A 20,878-nucleotide genomic window follows, 5' to 3' on the forward strand; every position below is an offset into this window, starting at 1 on the left:
TACCTGCACGCACTCTGCTGGTGTACTGATTGTGCATGAGAATGTGTTTTGGTTGGATACTTATAAAAACTAACTGTCTCTTGCTAGTTCTCCAAACATTGCCCACCCCAGCTTAAATGTTACCCGGATTTTAATTTTTACCAACCAAATGAGGAAATACTGTTAATTAACAATTCACAAAATGTTGATACTGAACATATCAGTAAAATGTTCACCATCAAAATACATCCTTTCCTGGCCCATTTTGCTTTAACAAGGATTGGAGAAAATCTCAGTTAGAGCAATAAAGGGTGGGATCTCTCACCCAGGATGGACAGACTAGATAGTAAAATTGCTATATGGACAATCAGGATGACAAAATTATAGGTAGATTGTGAACTATACAGAACATAGATCCAGGAGGACCTTGAACGAGTGCTGCCAAACCGACCTGAATCACATGACCTCCATGGAGACCTGCAAGAGAACAGACTACACAAACACACAAGAGGCAAAGCCCAAGCACATCAATCAGACAGCTAGGGAAAAGGAACAGACACATACAGAGGGAGAGAGAGGGACAAGAGGAGAGCCTGAATCTCTTGGATCCAGATCCAAAACATCTGGAATGAGGCCCCGACAGCCAGGGGAGGGAGAGAGGTCCCAGCAGGGCTGAAAGTTAAGATGAAAAGTTTTAAGTTTGGATTTAAAGGCCTCACACTGTCTCATATCAGCAGGAAGGTTATACCAGAAGAAGGGGCATGATAGGAAAAGGCGCTGCTGCCAGCTGACTTCTTTATAACTGTGGGGACGGAGAGAAGTCCTGTATACTGAGAGGGGAGAGCACAGGATGGCATATAAGGTCTATAGGTATGAGGGGCTGAGCCCATTCCGAATTGTTTAAGTCATCAGATGCACCTGATCTGAAGGCAAGCTAGTTGCAGCATTGTGAAGAGCCAGCTAGATTACTTTCTAAAGAGAAAGGAGGAGTCAGACATACATATTGCACAAACAGCTGCATGTTGAATGATAAACACACGTGGTTTCTCTATGATGCACTTTGACTGTGTTCCAGTTCCTTACTATATACTGCATATACAGCATAATTTATCCTGATTCCCAAAGTACTATGCAAAATTTTAATAAAATGCACTGTACCATCAATACAACTGTGACTTTTAAATACCAATTAAACTTCACAAAGAGAACAGCAAAAGGTTTTCCTTAAAATGTAATAATTTTTTGTTTGTTTGTTTTCAGAGAGATTCCTGGAGCTGTTTCGCCTCGACCCACCATTTATCTTAATTTTCTATTTCATTTCCCTTGTACATTGTATTGTGGGACAATATTGTCCATCACTACGCCAAAACAATTGAAAGTATTCTCAGAAATCAAGCAGTTTTTAGTATGCACACTAATTCAGAACATTTAATTTAGTGACTTTTATCTTGATTTAGCCAGGCCCGTATTTCTGAGAGGTGTCTGATCACACTCACTTAGTTACACACATTGTCGCTTGAAAGCTCCACTGGAGAGGATGGGGGTTCAGGGCCTCGCACTGGGTCTCACTATCCGAAGATCAAACCTGTAACCTTCCACCTACGAGTCTCTGCCTCTCTAAACTTCAGACCACCACTGCACCAAGAATTCGAATCTGTATTTAGTGTGGAATCTTATTCTCAACTTCTCTCCAACGCACACCTGCATGCTCGCTACCGCTCCCTCTCACACACACACACACACACCACACACACACACACACACACACACACACACACACACACACACACACACACACACACACATAGCATAGGTATAAATGCTGGGCTTTCTTACAAAGTTTTTCTAAATAATATTAAATAGACATTAAACAATAAGCAACAATTAAAGTGAGAGTTAGAAAAAAAATGGAAACAATAAAAGAACTGTCTTCAGATACTTAAAGTATATTGCTTAACTGTAATTAGAGCGTGGAAATAAATTACCATTTTATAACACAACTCTGCCCACTTTAAACTCCTTGAAAAGAGCACAGACAAAACACACTTACAGAAATCCTTTGTGTGAAAATAACAAAACCACTTTGGCTGCTATTCTGCTAGTTTGTGTATATTGCTCACAGCAAGAAACTGAGAATAGGTGTTTCAGATCTTTTAAAAATTATTATTTTTTATTTCAGTCCTTGATTTGGGCCCTCTCCACTTGTGGGTGCCTAAAATTGTCAACATCTTTCACCCAACACTCTACAACACTGCAATCAGTCATTACAGCTTACGCTTTCTACAAAAATCATCAAAGTAGTCAATTGTTTCTTTGTTTGTGACATAAGAGAAGTAATGCATTACAACTTCTCTCTGAAACAAAAAGGGGATTGTTAGACTTACTTCATCAAAAAACTGTCCTACCAAATACAGAATAGATCCATTAGGTTTGAAAGGATCAAAGGATAATCGTGAGTAATTACAGGAAGATATTATAAATGTGTTAAAAATATTAGAAAAATAACAATTCATATAAAAAAGTTCCATACATGTAACAGTCATCAAGTCCGTTCTTCGGGAAATCCTTTTCAACTTCAACTTCATGGTGTCACTTTGGGAATCTTGGAGCCGGAGTTGAATGGCTAAATCTAGGCAGTCTGCAGACTCCACACGGGCACAGGGGCCCTCCTGAGGCCCCTGTAGAGCTCCACTGCATAGGAGCCAGCGAGGCGTCCATGGGTCCCGGAGATAACAGGGTACATTTAGCAGCCGAGGACGATGAAGTGGAGGAAGTGGAGGAGGGGGCTGCTGAGGTGAGGAGGGACTCCTGGGTGAGGAGGAGCTGGCTGGGGCCAGAGATGAGGGGCCAACCTCCAGCAAACAGCAGCCGGGGGACCGGTCCTGTGTTCATCCCCATCCCAACGCTTACCTCCCCTAGCAGCCGCCGCATCTCCTGCAAAGATGAACCCAAGAGGAGGATGTAGTTTCTGGCCAGAACCAGGGTGGAGATCTTGGAAAGCCTGCGGCCTGGAGGGGCTCCGGGCTGGTGGGACTGAGAGGAGGAGGCAGAAGATGGCGAGGAGGCGTAAGGCACCATGACCTCCCTCAGGGCATCCATGGCGATGTTTAAATCCTGCATCCGCTTCCTCTCCCTGCTATTGATCTTCCTCCTGAGCTCCTGCTGCTCCTCTGGGCTCAGCTCCCTCTGAGGTTTGGTTGATCTTTGGCCACTCTGGAGGCCAAGCATGGGTGCAGCATTTAGGCGGGAGGTCAGGTTGAACCCTGGAGGGCAGTGGGATAAATCCTGGACAGACGTGGGGCCACAGAGAGGTAGAGACTGCTCCTGGGCCCTGATCACCTGGTTTGACAGCACATTCATAGTCTCTTCAGAGGTGTGCTAGTGTGTAGTTAAAAATGTCTCCAGCAAAAGATCAAATGTGAAAGACAAAAGTACTTCACTTCTGCTTTTGAAAAATCCAGAAACTGCCGTCCTCCTGTTGATCTCGCCTATGCTTGCAGAAAACAGCTGCCATCCAGCACTATAACAAGTCACCAAACGTTTTTACTTCTGGGCTTCAGAGGTTTCTGGCTGAGTGAGAGCTTCCTAAAGTGGCTGCTCAGTTTTATCTCATTTCCACAGCTGCGTGTGGTGAGAATGACAGCTCACACAGTGGATAAGTGAGCTAAATGCTCCCCTCACATACCCCCACCTCAGCTCAACTCCTCCCCAACACATTACAAACTCACTCTAACTTTTGACATTTTACTGAACATGAGCACGATAAAGTTAAAGACTCTAATTAACTTTTACTTGTTTACTGTGTTTTTGATATGATCAGACAGCAAAAGTAGAGGCAGTTTTCCAAATAGCACTTTTTTATCTCAGTGATGAGATAGAAAACATGTGGATTATCTAAAGATAAAAAGTCCTGTGTCCTGACATCATATTTGTTTGTTTTTACATAATCAAAGTAAAATAAGTAAAGAAGCGGCTTTCCGTGCACATAAGCAAGTAATTACTTCTATGTAGATTGTACTGGATATAAAATTCTAATAAATGCAACCAGAAGGAGTGACAGACGCTTAAGACAGGTGGGTTATTACATTACAAGCTCTCACAAGTTTTTTATGGCCATGTTGGTCCTTTTCCACTTTCAAATATCTATTGAATAGCTATAAAATCCTAATGTTTTTGTTCATAACATCCATAGTCCCCAGATGATGAATCCCTTTTGTGATCTCCTGACTGAAGTTTTTAGTATGTCCAAAACTTTGGTTTATGACTAAATACCTGCAAAACTAATGACATTCGCGTCATCCTCAGATGTACTTTTAGCACCAAAGCACCGCTGTGCCTAAACGCAGCCTCTCAGAGCCGTCGGTCTAGCTGTAGACTCTTGTTAGTACCTGACACCATGAGTAACACTGCTTTCACTTTTTCTTTGTCTGAAGCTAATTGAAAGCACACACACAAAAAACAACATTGTGAGTTTAATGGAATTTACCACTAGAAGCAATTAACAACTTGGAAGCCATTAAAATCATCAGTACTTTGTTATGTGACAGAGAGCAGGTATTAGCAGTATTAGCATGGGTACTAATCGTGTCAGAGAACAGTTTTGGCAAACAGTGAATGGATACATCATTGTGTAGCTGGAGTTAATTGATGGTTTTGAGGTGGACGTTATTGTTGCTCAGTTCTGAGCGGCTGCGCTAACCAAATTGGCTGGCAGAGAGCTGGGCACGGTTCCAGACAGGCAGACAACAGACCAATTGACTCCAACCACAGGTGAAGCTGGCTTGGGGCACCGAGCAAGGCTGAAAACCTCAAATGTGCCATTCATGAGTCACAAAAAGACCTCGACATCACTCCGTTGCACAGTGAGCCTGGCCGTCCTCTTTTTGCACTCCTTCCCCCCTCCTCCTTGTAAAAGCCCATCTGAGGGGGAGAAAAGGAAGGCGGGGGTAAGAGGGGAAGGACAGCACCGTTACAAACAGAAAGCAAGTTGTTTATGATGAAAGCAGAAGGAGATGCAGAGGAGGAAGACCCTTTCTTTTTTTCCCCAGCCGCTCTTCTGTTGTCGTTCAACAAGTGAAAGATGTGTGTGGAGGCGCTTCCCTTCCCTGCCAGTGGTCCGGTGGCGTCCGGCTGGTGCTGTGATTGAAGCTGAATGGACGGCTGCAGACGGACAGGAAAGGGAGGGCCTCCTGAAAAGAGCCAGGCGGATGGCCCTCGCACCTGCAGGAGAACAGAGTGCAGGCAGCTAGGATGAATGTGTACGTGTGTGTGTGTGTGTGTGTGTGTGTGTGTGTGTGTGTGTGTGTGCGCCTGTGAGCTCAATTTGATTTCTAGTGCCTGTCTGACAATGAGAGGTAATAAACTGAGTAATGAAAGAAAACAAGTGGTGATGGTTTTGGCTGTATTATGGGATCTGGTTTCAGTGTCAAGAGAGAAAAAAGGGACACCTGCAAGGAGCCTAACATACAGAAGTCAGAAAAGAGGAGAAAGAAAGAAGCTGGTGTCTACCAGAAAAGTGCACCTCCCCCACTTTTTTATCCACCACTTACAAGGGGAAGAAAAGTGAGCTTGATTTGGGGCTGCAGCCCAGCATATCCGCCTCCCAGCTTCCAGGGTCCTTTTGATGAGGCTGGACCAGGGCAGGAGCACCGGTGGCTTCAGGGCAGGGGGAAGACTAGTGTCTTTATGGTGGAAGGAGTACTATCCATCTGGGCAAGGCCGTCCAATGGTGGGTCTGCACCTGGGAGCTAAATGCCTAGTCTGTGTGGAGCCATTTCCTGCTGCTGACAGACAGGAAGACACCTCAGCCAAACTCCTTGGTTAAGTTATCCCCCAATACAGGATGAAAAATACACCCAAACTGATACCACTGAAAATAATGGTTATGGATTCCTTTTTGAAATGCATTTTTTCTTTTCTTCACTGCGGTTTCTTTGAGTTGTTTGTGTTTATGATTTTGAATCCACAAATCTCCAGTATTGATGAGGCAGTATTGATTAACCCAGATTTACATCTACAAGTTTACAAGTTTACAATAAGGTTTCAATTAATTAGGGTTTGCCAAATGTGATTCTGATGATAGGAATTGAAGTGAAAAATTGCAGGAAATGAAAATGAGCATTAATAGAAAACAGTAAATCAGTGAATTGCAGGGAATTTAAACTGCAAATGTTATATTAAATTTCAAAATACTTACTAAGTTTTTTTTTATTAGAGATTTTTTTATGCTCTTTTAATATTGATAAATAATCACACATATATTCACACATTATTTTGAAGAAAAATATTGAAAATCTTTGCTCCTCAATTTGGACCACCGGAGCACAGAAGACATTTCTTTGTTAAAACACGCACAAAACAACCTCCATTGGCTCATTAATTGAGTAGGTTTGGCATAATTATAAATCAATGGATATAATTGGATACAAATTAAGTCAAGCCACAGGGTGGCTGCAGCAGGTCCGGACACAGTCTTGACTTAATGGAGTCAATTTACGTCAGGTGTCTGATTGAGCTCTTTTGTGTGTCACTTGATGCTGTTTGTTGCCTTGGTGGAAGGACTTATAATGTTGTTAATGTCTGAAGAAGGCTCTCCAAATTGGCACGATTACACAGATATTTTCTGCGTCTTTATCTGTTTGTCACTGACTGTCTTGCTTGTTCCTCAAAACCTCCTGATTGAAAGACAAAAAACATTTATTTGACTGGTCTGACTGGTTGATGTTGGGCAATGCTATAAGTGTAATAATATACTCAGAGTTGTGGTGATATAGAAATGAATGTACTTCTTAGTTGTAATAAATCCATTACTGTGGTTTCCTCAAACTCCATTATTATCTCGAGACTCCTCACAAAGGCTGAATTACCTCCACTTCACTGCAAAAGCAGTAAGGTCCATTGTGTGACAGCTAGTTTGTGATAATTTTTTAAAATTTAAATTAATTTGTTAAAATGTACCACCTAAGCACAGAATGATATGAAATCATGGTGCTTGAAGTCAGGTCCTGATTTATTACCTAAACTTGTGACCATGTCTTGTACAACATTGGAAGGACCCTTGTATGAATCTACATAGTAGCATTTTCCTAAATAGTTTTTCATCAAATAATCCAATTGACACCAACATGTATGAACAGGTGTACTGACTGGTTTCTGGGACTCGATAAAATTTAATAAATAATCCTTGGGCAACTGCGTGCACTGTGCATGTTGGGTACTTGCATGCACATAGCTCATTTTCCCATAAGGTCCCCTAGCTGGTTATACCAGCAACACAGCTTACAGGTAAAACACATAAAATAAAACAATAAAACAGAAAAGAATTTCATACATATATTGTTAATTAAAGAAGTGACAAGGCTGTACCTCAGCTGATTCTTTCTCCTTTAGGACACACACATGAAAGCGCACAAAAACTCTGAGGTAAACAAGACTCATGAAATTTGTGATCCTGAGATCTCAAGAATGAATAGAAATTGTACCAATTTCTTGCCATATTTGCAATTTTTTTGGCTGTACCACTGTTAAAAGCCTAAGTAAAATAACATAGCATAGAAGCATAGAAAAAGTTTGTAAATTGCATCAGAAAAACAACTAATCCATTTATTTTAGATTGCAAAATCCTCTTTGGATTAATAAACAGTATTTCTGGTCATTTTTTAACAGAGTAGCTAATCAGAGCGATAAACAAGGAGGTGCACCTGCTACAGGCTTGAAACCCCAAACTGTCTTCAATTTCCAATATGCAGACAGAGTCTAATGAGAAATTAACAGTTGCCTGTGACTGCTTTTTCTCCATGTGTCCTGCGGGCAAACAGGTGCAGCAGTAACAATGGAAATATAACAGAGCAGGATTTTCAGAGGAAAAAGGCTGCTCTGCATCAAAGCAAGGACGGAGGACACACTCGTCTATTCGCCCTAACTCCTGCTCTGTGAGGCTTGGCCAAAGACATGAGAAGATTACAAGCTGTTAATAAGGTGGAACCAATCGGCTGAAGGTTTGCTTTTGTCCTTCCCAGCATGCTTTGTGAGCGCTGGCCTGGGATAGTCGGCATTTGGTGCTGATCATAGTGTGGCAGGGATAATGAAGGTGGGAGGCGTGTAAGGTTTAAGCCCTCGGGCCCTTTGTGAAAGAGAGCCTAAATGCTTCACTCTCAATAGCTGCACACGCTCAGTTGGTCACAGTTGTTTAAATACAGATGGACATTTGCCACATTCATATTTCATGCTGCTAAGTGCTCTACTGACACTTTCTGGCATTACATTTTTGCTTGCTGTGTTGTGTCTGATATTTGAAGTCCTGCAAGATGTAGATGTGTTCTTACTTTAAAATGAACAGCCTGAATATTCTGTGACATTTAAAAGTGTTCTTGAATGTTTTCTAAAGTTTTACATTGACAGTCAAGTACTCCAACCTTTTCTTACGGTTGTTTAAAATGACCCTAAACATAACATAGCTCAATGATTGTTTATTGTTAGAGCAGATGTTCCTCTCTGAAACAATGCCACCAGGGATTTGTAAGATGGCTGCTAATAGGGGAGTGTTAGTTAACCCGTCCCCCACAAAGTATCCCTAAAACCCCCAATCCTATTTAACCATGACAATGATGGATTCACAGACACTTCCACAGGAATCCTTGTCAGAAGTCAAACACAGAGCTCCTTCTTCTTCTCACCAAGCGAATGAGGCCAGGAGCACCCCAGTTAAAGTTGTTGTGGGGGCAGGTTGAAATGTTTCTTTTGGGTTTTATTTGCGCTACAAGGCCAAGGGTGGGTTTTCAGAGGTTATCCCTGTCTGTATGGAGGGCGGTGCAGCGAGACCAAAGTCACTGTTAAAGTGAAAGCTGATAGCAGTATGATGGATGGGGATACACGTCCCAGAAATTAGACTTCTGAAAGAGAAGCAGTTGAGCGGGAGAAAGGGGAACAGACATTGGATGTGTCTGCCAAATAAAGAGACTACAACAAAAACTGGCTTAGCAACAGAAATTCTAACATTGGATAGTCTCAACTTGAAGAAAATTTTCACTTCAACACCACCCCACTCACCGCATCTCAAGAAACTCTAAGAACTCTAACAAACCTTCTCCTTGCTCATTTTAAAGAAAGAAAATCTTATTTTCTTAGTTTTGGCTGTCATGTCTATCAGTCAAAATGACATTGCATTCATCAAGTTAAAAGCAGAGACATCACTAAAAAGAAGTCAGATGGAAAAAATAAGACCAGTTAGATGTTGTAAACAAAATTTGGATGAGAAAGCTAAGCTAAACATCCATCACAGTTTTAACTTTGACTTACTGTGCTTGCTGTAGTTGTAATACATCAGTGCACTTTTCCAAAGAAATGGTTTTAGATCATTTGGCTTGTTTACCACCTATCATTTGACTGCTTATGCCCTGATAACACAATCTGAGCTCTCAGCAATTCATTTGGAGAGTAGGCTACCTTGTTAAGCTTTAAAAATGATGGCCAAACTATGAACATACTATGTCCATATTTTCCAATCTCTCAATAAATGTTGAGAATACCCTCCAGAGCTGAAAACCCTGTTGCACTTTGAAAATGCTGATGTATCTTTTTGATGATGCCTTGACAAACGTCGCTTGGGAGTTCTGTGTGTGAGCAGTCATTCAAATCTAGCATATAACATCTATCCATCCATCCATTATCTATACCCGCTTATCCATGCTGGAGCCAATCCCAGCTGACATTGGGTGAGAGGCGGGTTATACCCTGTACAGGTCGGCAGACCTTCACTTGGCATAGAATATAACAGTATTTTAAAATGTATCCACATTTGTGTGGACATTTCCTGCTCGGGATCATCCCTGGAGGCATCCCTTTGGACAGGTTTCACGCTCGGCCAGCTGTGAGGATACCGCGAGGCAGAACCAGGACACGCTGCAGGGATCACATCTCCCAGCTGACCAGGGATCCACACAGAAGAGCTGAAAGATGCTGGGGGAAAAGGTGTCTGGTGCTCTAATTGCTTCTGTTTGCTACACCATGAATGAATTGATCAGTGGATAAAACTTTGCTCAATCCAATTTTGGGGGTTGTCAAAGTTCGGGGTGACCACCACACTCTTTTTAACGCCAGTTTTTTAAGTTAAACTACGTCCTGTTTCTATGCCTTTTAACTTCTGAAATACCAAATTTCCACCTTAAATACCCCCTATTTTTCTTTGATACTCCAATACTCCAATACTACACTATTAAACAATACATTGAAATATTATGTTCAATATTTGCTTGTTTCAACACCAAAGCTATGACACTGCGCTTTCCAACTTGTGCTTAGTTGCACAACAAGAGTTTGAAGGTTAAAATAATGTTTTGGGTGGGTCATGTTTTCTACCTCTTGTTTTATGAAAAGAGAACTTTATTTTGCATTTAAGACATTGTTCTGATTTCACAAAATATTGCCACAGCAGTCTGGCAGATGGATGCAGTGGATGTAAGATGATTCTTTCAGACGTTGACAGACACATCTGTCAGCCTACCCTGTATTATACACACAAACACACACACAGTTAAACCCCACAACCCCCCTTGAGGCAGCCCCAGAATCATCTCGCTGCTGTGTCTTACAGCCTCCTCCTCCTCCTCCTGAAGCTCATTCACCTCCCACTGTGCTCCGCTCCTCACAGCCTCTCAGCACTTTAAAATCCTCACTAAGTCCTGAGAGATCAGACTGAAGCAGCCACCACTCTCCCTTTCCATTCAGCCTCCACTCTGATTAAACTGCAGCAGGTTTATCACAGATGTTGTCCAAACTCATGACTGGCCTCCCACTGAGGACTGTTAACTACAGAGAGTGTGATAGCAGGTGATTTGCCCCCCCCAACTTTATGAAGTAAATGGCTAAATGCATACCTAAATGTGAAAAAAGGGAAAATATTACTGTGGTTTTCTTCTGTCCAGCTTACTTGTGAATCAGATGACAGCCATTCTGTGAGTGGTGCTAATTTGATTTATGAAACAGGACCCCAGGGGAAGCAACAACTCAGAGAGCAGACATATGTTGCAGCGCAACATGATAGCAGGCTTCAGTAACTTGACAAATTGGGGTTGTAGTTATTACAACATCTCATAGTGGTATGACTGCTGTGGAGGCAGAAATAATCACAGTGGACTCAAAACCAGGAAAGTTATTTTCTGGCTATGCAGCATTAGACTCTTAACTTGTTGATGTTTAGCAGATATAATGTTTATCATGGTCGCCATCTTAGTGTGTTAGTGTGGCTACAATTTCTTAACATATAGAAGATATTTGGGTCAAAAAAGTGTGTGATTTGACATGGGAGACCTATAGAGATTCCTGTTTCCCACTGACAGTCACCATTGGTTTTTGTTAACTATGGCGACCATCACTTCCTACTCTTAAGAAAGTATTTGAAACCAAACCATGAGCTTTCCCAAACCTTTATCAAGCAGTTCCTGGGCCTAACCAAACTCTAACCAGAGTGGGACCAGAATGTCCATATCATATAATCACTGTTGTAACAAGTACAGATCCATCCATCCATTTCCCTCAATGTAAGACATGAAAGATCTCAACATAGGTGTGTGTGTGTGTGTGTGTGTGTGTGTGTGTGTGTGTGTGTGTGTGTGTCCCAACAGCACTTTAGTTTCCATGAATCCTGTCATGTTGAGTTTCTTTGTCCAAATGTCCCAGCTGCCAGCAGCAGTCGAAGCTAGCAGGGCCACAGCCAGGGGACAGACAGACTGTGAGATGGTCAACAAACCATATGTCATCCACACACAAACGCACACACTTTTTGTTGGTTACCAAAATATGAGCTTCACATCAATGTGTGTGTCTATCTATGTATGTGTGTGGTGCGCATGAGAACAATAAAGAGAGAGGGAGAGAGAGACTATGAGTGTGGTGTTTTGAAAGAATTTGATCATTTCATGATAAATGTAACACACAACACACAGTTTTTCAAAGTATGGTGTATTTGGAGTAAACACAAAGCTAATTTTGGAGATGGAGTGATTTCATAAAAAGTTAATGGAAAGACTCAAGGTGATGCCAGCAGATGCTGATATACCCATTTGTGCCATGGGAATTAATCTGCTGCTATATCCATGTCCCCTTCCAGGTTTTCCACCGGATTTTGAACCTCTAAAGAAGACATTAGTGAGGTCCAACACTAATGTTGGGAGATGAGGGCTGGCTCGCAGTCTGCACTCCAGTCCTAAACGTGTTGGACGCGGTTAAAGTCAGTGCTCTGTGCAGGCCAGTCACGTTCTTCCACACCAAACTGGGAAAACCATATCTTTATGGACCTGGCTTTGTGTATGGGCGTATTATCATGAAACAGGAGGCGCCCTGCCCCAAACGGTTGACCCGTTGTCTTAAATATCATCAAATACTGTAGCATTAAGATTTCCCTTCATTGTAACTGAGGGACCTACTCCAAACGATGAAAAACAGGCGCAGACCAAAAGCACAAAACACAGGGGTGTTTAATCACTCAATCATTTTTGACACCACAACTTTCCTCCTCAGCAACAAACTGTTGCTGTGATGACAGTAATTAGAATTTATTTAGTTTCCAAATTCAATGCTAATGTGTGTATATGTTTCTCAGATTGGGGGACAGGTGAACACACCACACCGTATCACTCTCTTGAAAGGCATAGAGGAGGGCCTCATCAATGTGATGTCCACCCATCAAACAACTGGTCCCAACTGGCCCCAAGCACACCCCTCTGAGACCTCTGTGTTTCTGCATTGGTTGATTCATGTCCCAGTCCTGCACTCCTCAGATTCACTTTGATGTTTAATCCCATCCTCACTGTGTCCTCCTTCAGTGCGCGGAGCCGCTCGGCCAGTCATGAATATCCAAAGGTCTGCTTACTTGACAGGATTATCCCTCTTTTCAAAGCCACTGGGGACGATTCTTCAGCCACAAAAAACACACTCAATGGATCTTCTGCTCTCCCTCTTTGTTTCTCTCGCTTTCCTTTACTCTCACTCACTCTCTTCTGTCTTTGTCCCTGTGGGCTTTTACTAAACACATTGATCCACCCGATCGAGGAGTTCATCTGCTCATGTTCATAGATTATTGGACAGACACACAAACACACACACACACACACACACACACACAGTATTGTTAAGTTGTTAAGTATCTAGTGTTGAAGAAATATCCTAATGAATTTATAAATGGTAGAAAGTATCTGCACCACAGATTTTTTCACATTAATATCTCCACTTGTTATTGTGAACTCCACCTCACATGAAGTTGTCACACACAAAAACTTGAAATGTACTCCAGGAGACTCACCTAATGAAATTCAGCTGCAGTTGTAAGTACCTCATTGCAAACTAAACCAACATTCCTGGACTGTATTTCATTGTTTTAACTGTAGGACAGATTTCTGACACCTACAGTATATTCCAATTGGTGAATCTACTACCATCAGATCCAGTAAGATTGTTGTGAACAGGGTGGGAATTATACAGTGACAACCGGGGGGGGGTCAACTTTTTTTCCAGGTCAAAAGAGGAAACCCAGTACAGCACAGGTGCGTGCTTCAGTGAACTAAAATCTTACAAAGCTTACAATATCCTCGCTTATTTAACTAATGTCATCAGTCTGTAGGTGATGATGAATCAAATTCATTACACCAGTTCACGGGTGCCCCATACCACACAACAACTTTTGTAGTCAGAGGTCATCAAGTATTCTACAGCAAAACTGCCTGCAAGTCAGACACACAACAGCAGACCATCATGACCGCTCAAAACAGACCCACACAATGCCGAACCAGAACCAAAGACACTATCATAAAATAGCCTAAAGTCGGCATTATCATATCTAATTCCTAATTCTTATTATTCTCATCAAGTTTAAAGTTTCAACTTACTCTTTTTTAGCAAATGTCTCCTTTCCTCTTGCTCATGTTGACTGTGAATGATGTAATCTGCGTCCAATAAAGCAGTAGTCATACACTGTTGTTGGGAAATTTTGGGGGGAATTCCAGAGTTAAAACAAACGTCATGTTTATTGTGAAAGGACTCACAAAAGACTTCAAATAAAATAATAAACGCTATATTGATGTAAAAATGTATCTCTAGCTAATCCCCAATTTCACTGCTCATGCCTATAAGAACCAGTGTTAGCTGACAATTACATAAAATTGACAGGGTGGGCTCTCAGCTAGCTAACATCAGATAGCTCATTTTAGGTGAAAGTAATGCTAATTACAAAACTCTGAAGGTAGAAAAGATAAGTGTATTAAAGCAGCTGGATAGTCCTGACATTAAATTACAGTGTCTCCATTTGCGTGTGATGTACCGGACCGGAGAAGCTGCCGCTGTGAGTGATGTGGGCAAACAGCCGTTCAACTAATGGCAATCTTAGAAAATGGTACGGTCCATTTTAGGGGTGTCTAAAATCGTAATTCGAAACATGGTTCTGACCGTGTTGCTTTGAGCTAAATAAACAATATTACCACAAATGTTTACAGTTTTTGGAAAGAATTTATTTCCCAACATATAAGTCTTGGCAAAGTTGTCAACAGCTAAATACTTAGCTTATAAATCACTTGCTGGTCCAACCCTTACAGTCAGGGTTTCTTTCTGTGTGAGTCCATCACAGTGTTTAATGGTAGTTAAGGGTGAGCAGATGAGGGAAAGGGTGACCTCTAAGGTCTCATATTCACCTTAGAGCTCCATCTATTCCCTTGTAAGTGTTAAATCCTGCCTTTGTCTGTGACAGCTTCTCTGTTTGTTTATCTTCTCTCCCTCATTCCTCCTGTGCTCCATCATAGACTGTTTCTCTTTCTGTTATTCCGCCACCTTTGATGCATCCCACCAATCTTTAATCCTTTCAGCTAACACAACATGATGCTCTGAGCTGAAAGAATGTACATCTGTGCAGTGTTTTCAGGAAGGTTTAAATCCAGTTACAACAGTGTTAGACTGATGCTTCCCTTCTGTCCAAAGTTATGAATATTTAAACTGTCACAGAATCAACCTCAGACTCTCAGCATCAATGGATGAGTCAGCCTGCCACCAACAGTGGATGAGGAGCTGTTTATTCAAATCCAGTCACAGGCATGTGAAGCCCAGCTGCTTTTGGCCAGAGTGTTCAGGCAGAGCCGAAAAGATGTTACACAGTCAGTTTCACTTTTAACTTTTGGATCATGTTGATCTGGGTGTAGAGAAGAAAAAATCATAAATTTAAACATGCCATTGTATCAACATATTCGCAAATGTCTCCAACAAAAGAAGATAAAAAGACAAAAAATCATTTAAATTAATATAACAACTATGTATTAATTATTGTGGACTAAAGTTACTTTTAGTTGAAAAAATAAACTCCCATTAGAATTCTAAAAAGGCAACAAATTAGCAATTTATTTTAAAAGCCACTGCTGTTTATGTTGAATTTACCTTGATTAATCAGTGGAGAAACATAAAAAATGTGGGTGCTTCCACACAGTGCACAGCGGCTGAAGAGTTTGATGAGTATGAAAATTATGTGGCTCATTATGCTATGGCTTTTGCATTCACCAGATCTCATCCCATTTTAACACTTATGGTATAGCAATATGCAAAATGTGGAAAAGTTCATTGTTTTGGGTGAATATTGATTCACTTTTTGAATAGTTAACCACAATTGCTCCCTAATGTTCACCAAGGGCTTATAGCACCTAAATACAACCATAAAAATAGTAGTGATGCTTAACTGCCATGAGAAGGGATTAGGGAAAGTTTGTGAATGTAGAAATTTGGCAACTTTGCAGATATGTATACCAGGTAACATTATGTGTATTATCTTCCAGTCTCTTTTTTTGTTTCTGAATATTTATGAAGTGAATTCATAAAAGTTCGAGATAGTTGTTTTTTGCTCAAGTTGAAACACTCTCAACTCATGCCAATGCATTTTCGCCACAGTGTGCATCAGCCAGCACAAATTTACGTCTGCTTGTGTCTTTCCTTGCACTTGCAATTGCATCACCTCTAAAAGTTGCTTGCTGGAGTTCCACAGACTTTGAGAATCTATGTGAAGGAACAATGAAGCTGTTCTGGATGAACATGGTGAATCACCCTTCTGTAGCTGTCATTTGGTGCAGTTTGTGTCATCATGACTTCCTGACCAACAAAGCCCACTGACAAAAGAAAAGCAGTAACTCAAGACTGGGAAGGCAAACGAGAATCAAAATATAAAATCCACCTCAAAACTAACATACAGACAAGCAAGAAGGCAAAGACAGTTAACACCACTACGCAGACGAGATGACACTGAACAACGAGAAAACTTAGACTTAAATGCACAAGAGGGAGGTGACAAAGGAGGCACAGGCGGAAACAATCAGGGGAAAGCAAAATAATCAAACCAGCGGGAAAACACAAGAGCAGGAAGGGATGTGACCAAAAAACGAGAGGAAAGGAAGATACCTGCACACCTGTGCTTTTCATGGTATAACAAGTGCAACTGTCTAACAAACCTATAGATTCCCCCATTCACACTGGTGTGAATGGGGGAATCTTTTTGCTTAAGCCTCTTCCCAGGATTGTGTGGGTGCATTCAGACTGTAGCTGATTGGCATGGCTCTCACCATCCTGTCAATTTTATTGCAATTGCAGGAAATGACACCATTTAAGATTGATATTAGCACATGGAGTTACAAATATAGTCATACTGACACTGACACACTGACAGTCTTTAGATCAAGTCTAAATTAAAACACACGTGAGTTTGCAGAGAATTTAAGGCCGTTTGAAGATTTAGTCTCTGTTTCTAAAATTATTATTTTATTTTTATAATATCTTAATTTATGAGATCTTCCACTCATTTATGGCAAAGTCTTTCAAACAGGGCCTATCAACCATCTTGAAAAAAAAGTTGTAGGCCAATGACATAAAGTTTTCTGACTAATTTTAAATTAAATTTTTTGTGGTTTACTGTGGTTGGTGGTTTAATGTGTCACCAAATGTGGATCCATGCGGCTCTGCAGGACAAGATGATGTCTTTGATGAAAGTATGATGGGTTTGGGAAACACAACAATGGTCACATAAATATATAAATTTAAGAGCAAGGAGTTCCAGGGAGTTCTGTTATATTATACTAAGATTTAATGTTTTACTGCACATGTTAAGAGCTTTTTAAGAATGACTGTCTCATATTTTACCTGTAAATAGCCTGTATTTTTTGTCATATTGCACCAAATGACCTATTCCTCTCTGAAACGTCCTACAAAGCGCTGAAGGACTTTGAATAATTCAATTCCAGTAATGAGACGAATAAACAAATGCGTGCATGAATATTCAGAGATTTAGTTCATATCGTTCCAGCGTCAAAAGCCTTTGGAAAACATTGCAACAGGATGCACAATCTGCTATGCAGCTGCTACCTTTTTCTAAAGTATATCGGCCTTTACTCATCACTGGCGTCTTACTGCCAGCACATGCAGCTTTTTGTGCACATCCTTAGTGGCTGTTTGCACGCATATTTGCAAAGCTTCCAAATACAGATTTTTGTGGTCGCCATCTTGTCACACAGGTTAGATGGAAAAAAATCATTCAGTATTTATAGTATATTAATCTTTTAGCTCATTACAACATATCAGTTCTGCAAGATGAAAGTCCAGTTGGACATCACTGTTTGGTGACACTGTTGGGTTTGTGTTTAAAATGAAGCTGATTCCCAACCAGTTAAAGTCACTGTGAAGGATCACAAACACTGATGTTTGGATCTGAATATCATCCAGGAGGAGAGATGAGGTCGGGACAAGTTTGTTTCATGAGGGCTCAAACGCTAGTCCTATCATAGAATAATAATAAGAAATAAAACATGTTTAAATTATCCATTAAATCTAAAAGGAAAAAATGTCAAACTGAATTCTTGTTTATATGACATAAATTCTGGTTTATATTAGATGGACATCCTGAATTTTATGATGAATAATTAGGTTCAGATTTAAGCAATTGAAAAGATTCTTAAAGGAACAAAACAAGTAGGTTATATATTTTTTTTTATTCCTGGCTGAACTTTGAATTAACACTCCACAGATATTGTTAAAATGATTTTCTATGAATTCATCAGTTTTATTGATATAGCTCAAAATAACAAAAGTTTTTCATTTAACTTAGACTCCTTAAATTAAAATATAGGCCTATTTACATATTCTTTCAATGAATGGTATATGTGAGCACATCTTAATGAAGGCCATTTTATCCTCTTGGTAAAAAAGAGTTGGACCTTTACATGCCATTGTTCAGTGTTAAAGGTTTCTTCTGCCTATGTTTATAGCAGTATGTACTTTCAAAATAGAACACTTAAAAGTCAGTTTTCAGGTGAAATTGTGATTCTTAAACCCTGAAATATATACATTAAATGTCTTACTTAGACTCGGCATGTGCTAAAAAGAACAGTTTGATGTTGAAAGTATATCAGTCATTCAGCATAAAAAAATACTTTGTTTATCTTATGTGAAGATACATGTTTTTCTATAATACTGTTAAGGTTCAGTGTTTCTGTGATCTATTGCCTGTTTTTGCATCAGTGCTCCTTAAAAGCTTGCCAGACATGTCCCGCCTTCAGTTGTTTAAGCTACACAAAGACAAAAAAATAAAAATCACCAAATACTTTATCACTTTTCAATTAATCGTCTTTATTTTACATTTTTAAACCCCAACATAATCCTGCATTTCCGTCCAAGATAAGTAAATAAATATCATTTTCATTTTTTTAATTAAAAAAATAAAGAAGTGGTCATTGTTTGCATTGGACAGAGAATGACAGCCTACAGCGGAGAAAATAAGGAGAAAGCATTGAGTAAGACAGATAGAATAAAGCAGGTGCAACATGTGAGGAGAGGGGGAGACTTCCCAAACATTAACAAGACGAATATAATATCTCCCACTATTTAAACAGAATAACCCATCTACATATTTACACTATATTTATGGTTTGATTTGGGACCTTTTCCACCTCAAAGCCCACAAAACGGAAAAGCAACTAATCACCAGCGATTAAAGTTGATCTTTAAACAACTGTAGAGCCACACAGATGTCCAGGCCATCAAATATTTCCAGTAATAAGCTAAAGTTTTGTTGTGCTTTAGGAGCTCTATGAAGAAACACCTGTTACAACTGAGGTTAATTAACATACAACACTAAGTTAGTTGCAAAACCCCAAAGTCCCAGAGAGGAAATAAATGCATTGGTCTTTATTGACTCCGTTGACACAGCGGATTCAGAAACAAAGATAAATAAAAAGCGGAATAATGTGGGGAGAGAGAGTTTGTAACAACCACATAAGTTCGTCTCCGTTTAGCTTGGAGTCACTTGGAGTCGCTGGTCAGCCTGGGCATGGTGACGGTACTCATGCTGGACACATGGGGAGGTGGGACTTGGCACATGCTGCACGGACAAGGCATCCCGGTGCCAACGCCCCAGTGCTGGAAACTGCTTCCCAGCGGCCCTGCACCGGCAGCGGGCGCTTTGAGGAGTCCGTGATGGGGTCTGACCGAGGTGACTGCGGAGATGCCGGGCGCGGACAGAGAGGCGGTGGAGACGGACGCCGGCGGGAGGAGCGGGTGGTGCACCGCCGGGTGTGAGGCGTGGGAAGCCGCCGGGTGTCCTGGCAGGGGCCCCGCGTGTGTCATAGTCCCACAAGCTGATGGGTGGAAGCCGCCGTGATGCCCACTGCTGCCGTAGATTTCGCTGACCAGCCGCTTCATCTCTTCCAGTGAGTTGCTCAGCATCAGGATGTAGTTTCTCGCCAGCAGCAGGGTGGCGATTTTGGAGAGTTTGCGCACCGACGGCCCGTGCGCATAGGGCATGACCTCCCGGAGCCCGTCCATGGCCACGTTGAGGTCGTGCATCCTTTTCCTTTCGCGGCTGTTGATCTTCAGGCGGATCGTCTGCAGCTCGCCCTCTGACAGGAGTTTACGGTCTTTCTTCGACGCCAAGCGCAGGAGGGATTCCTCGTCGGCAGCGGAGAGGCCGCGCAGGCTGGCGATGTCTGACGGAGAGTCGCTCTGTGTGGAGGACACAGCACCGGAGAAGCCGTGCACAGATTTCTTCAGAGCGGACAGGAAGATGTCGTCCACTTCGGGAGATGACGGTCTGCTTGACACGCGGCTCGTATCTGAGTCCATGGTACTGGTCCAGCACAGTGGTCTGGAGAGAAAAAAAAACTGTTTTACTTAATTTTACAAACCAAAAAAAAACAAAAAACAAACAAACCCATATCATGACACCACCACAGATATAATATTTGCTTTTGTTGCGGGGGTCACAATGACTGGTGATAAACAATTATTTTATCCGTTTAATTCAAGTAAAAGTAGGCCCTGGCAATAGCCTGTGTAAAAATTAAATTTGGCCTTAGTATTTGAACATGGCTTACAAGTAAATTTCATTTTTATCTTTTCTATCTTCGTATTGATATTGGATCATCACATAAGGAATAAGAGACAAGTCTTTTCAACACTACACCTGGCTTGGCAAATAAATAAGAAGAACAGCCAGCAAAAACAAACAACACGTACCAAGATTGTTTTTCCAAGCGCGATGGTGAGAAAACCTGAACGTCAAATCCACCTGTTACTCCAAATCGCATCTGACAGCCCATTTGGCACGCCTGCGTGCGACCGCAGGGTTTTATAGCGGGCTGTTAGCGCACAGAGGCCGGGTCACCAGGACAACGTAGTTTCTGTCCCGGCTACTTCCCTGCGACCAATCAGCTCCTTGCAGGGAGGGGGGAGGGAGGTGAAGGAGGGTCCTCCAGCCTGATGTAATTACCAACACACAGCATTAAGTGAAATCAGACACACTCCCTCCTACATATGGACCCTTCTGGTAAAAATGTTGGCCCGCGTGTGGATGGATTTTATTATAATAACACATTTTAAGCCACATTTAGCCTCT

The 20,878-nt window shown here is 41.4% G+C and overlaps 2 protein-coding genes and 1 long non-coding RNA gene across 3 annotated transcripts; all 3 read right to left on the minus strand.

Moving 5' to 3' along the window:
• Positions 1-1,955: 1,955 nt before the first annotated feature.
• olig1 (oligodendrocyte transcription factor 1) lies at positions 1,956-3,643 on the minus strand. The gene has a single exon (XM_038719842.1). The coding sequence runs from the start codon at positions 3,337-3,339 to the stop codon at positions 2,569-2,571; it is 771 nt and encodes a 256-aa protein (XP_038575770.1). The 5' UTR covers positions 3,340-3,643; the 3' UTR covers positions 1,956-2,568.
• An 8,791-nt stretch (positions 3,644-12,434) lies between these two features.
• LOC119904519 lies at positions 12,435-13,891 on the minus strand. Its single transcript, XR_005444716.1, has 2 exons — positions 13,860-13,891; positions 12,435-13,034 (listed from the first exon to the last, which is right to left on the minus strand). It is a non-coding gene; the product is annotated as an uncharacterized LOC119904519 (long non-coding RNA).
• A 4,685-nt stretch (positions 13,892-18,576) lies between these two features.
• Positions 18,577-20,620, minus strand: olig2 (oligodendrocyte lineage transcription factor 2). The gene is made up of 2 exons (XM_038719936.1): positions 20,500-20,620; positions 18,577-20,128 (listed from the first exon to the last, which is right to left on the minus strand). The coding sequence occupies exon 2, from the start codon at positions 20,104-20,106 to the stop codon at positions 19,288-19,290; it is 819 nt and encodes a 272-aa protein (XP_038575864.1). The 5' UTR covers positions 20,107-20,128; positions 20,500-20,620; the 3' UTR covers positions 18,577-19,287.
• Between the last annotated feature and the right edge of the window lie 258 nt (positions 20,621-20,878).

The sequence above is a fragment of the Micropterus salmoides genome, unplaced genomic scaffold, assembly GCF_014851395.1.
Source record: "Micropterus salmoides isolate LMB-PRFRI ecotype aquatic unplaced genomic scaffold, ASM1485139v1 Ms_hic_scaffold_15, whole genome shotgun sequence".
NCBI classification, from domain to species: Eukaryota; Metazoa; Chordata; class Actinopteri; order Centrarchiformes; family Centrarchidae; genus Micropterus; species Micropterus salmoides.

Excerpts from the sequence above, each read along its gene's own strand:
- olig2 (XM_038719936.1), bottom strand. The coding sequence starts at position 20,106 with ATGGACTCAGATACGAGCCGCGTGTCAAGCAGACCGTCATCTCCCGAA.
- olig1 (XM_038719842.1), bottom strand. The coding sequence starts at position 3,339 with ATGAATGTGCTGTCAAACCAGGTGATCAGGGCCCAGGAGCAGTCTCTA.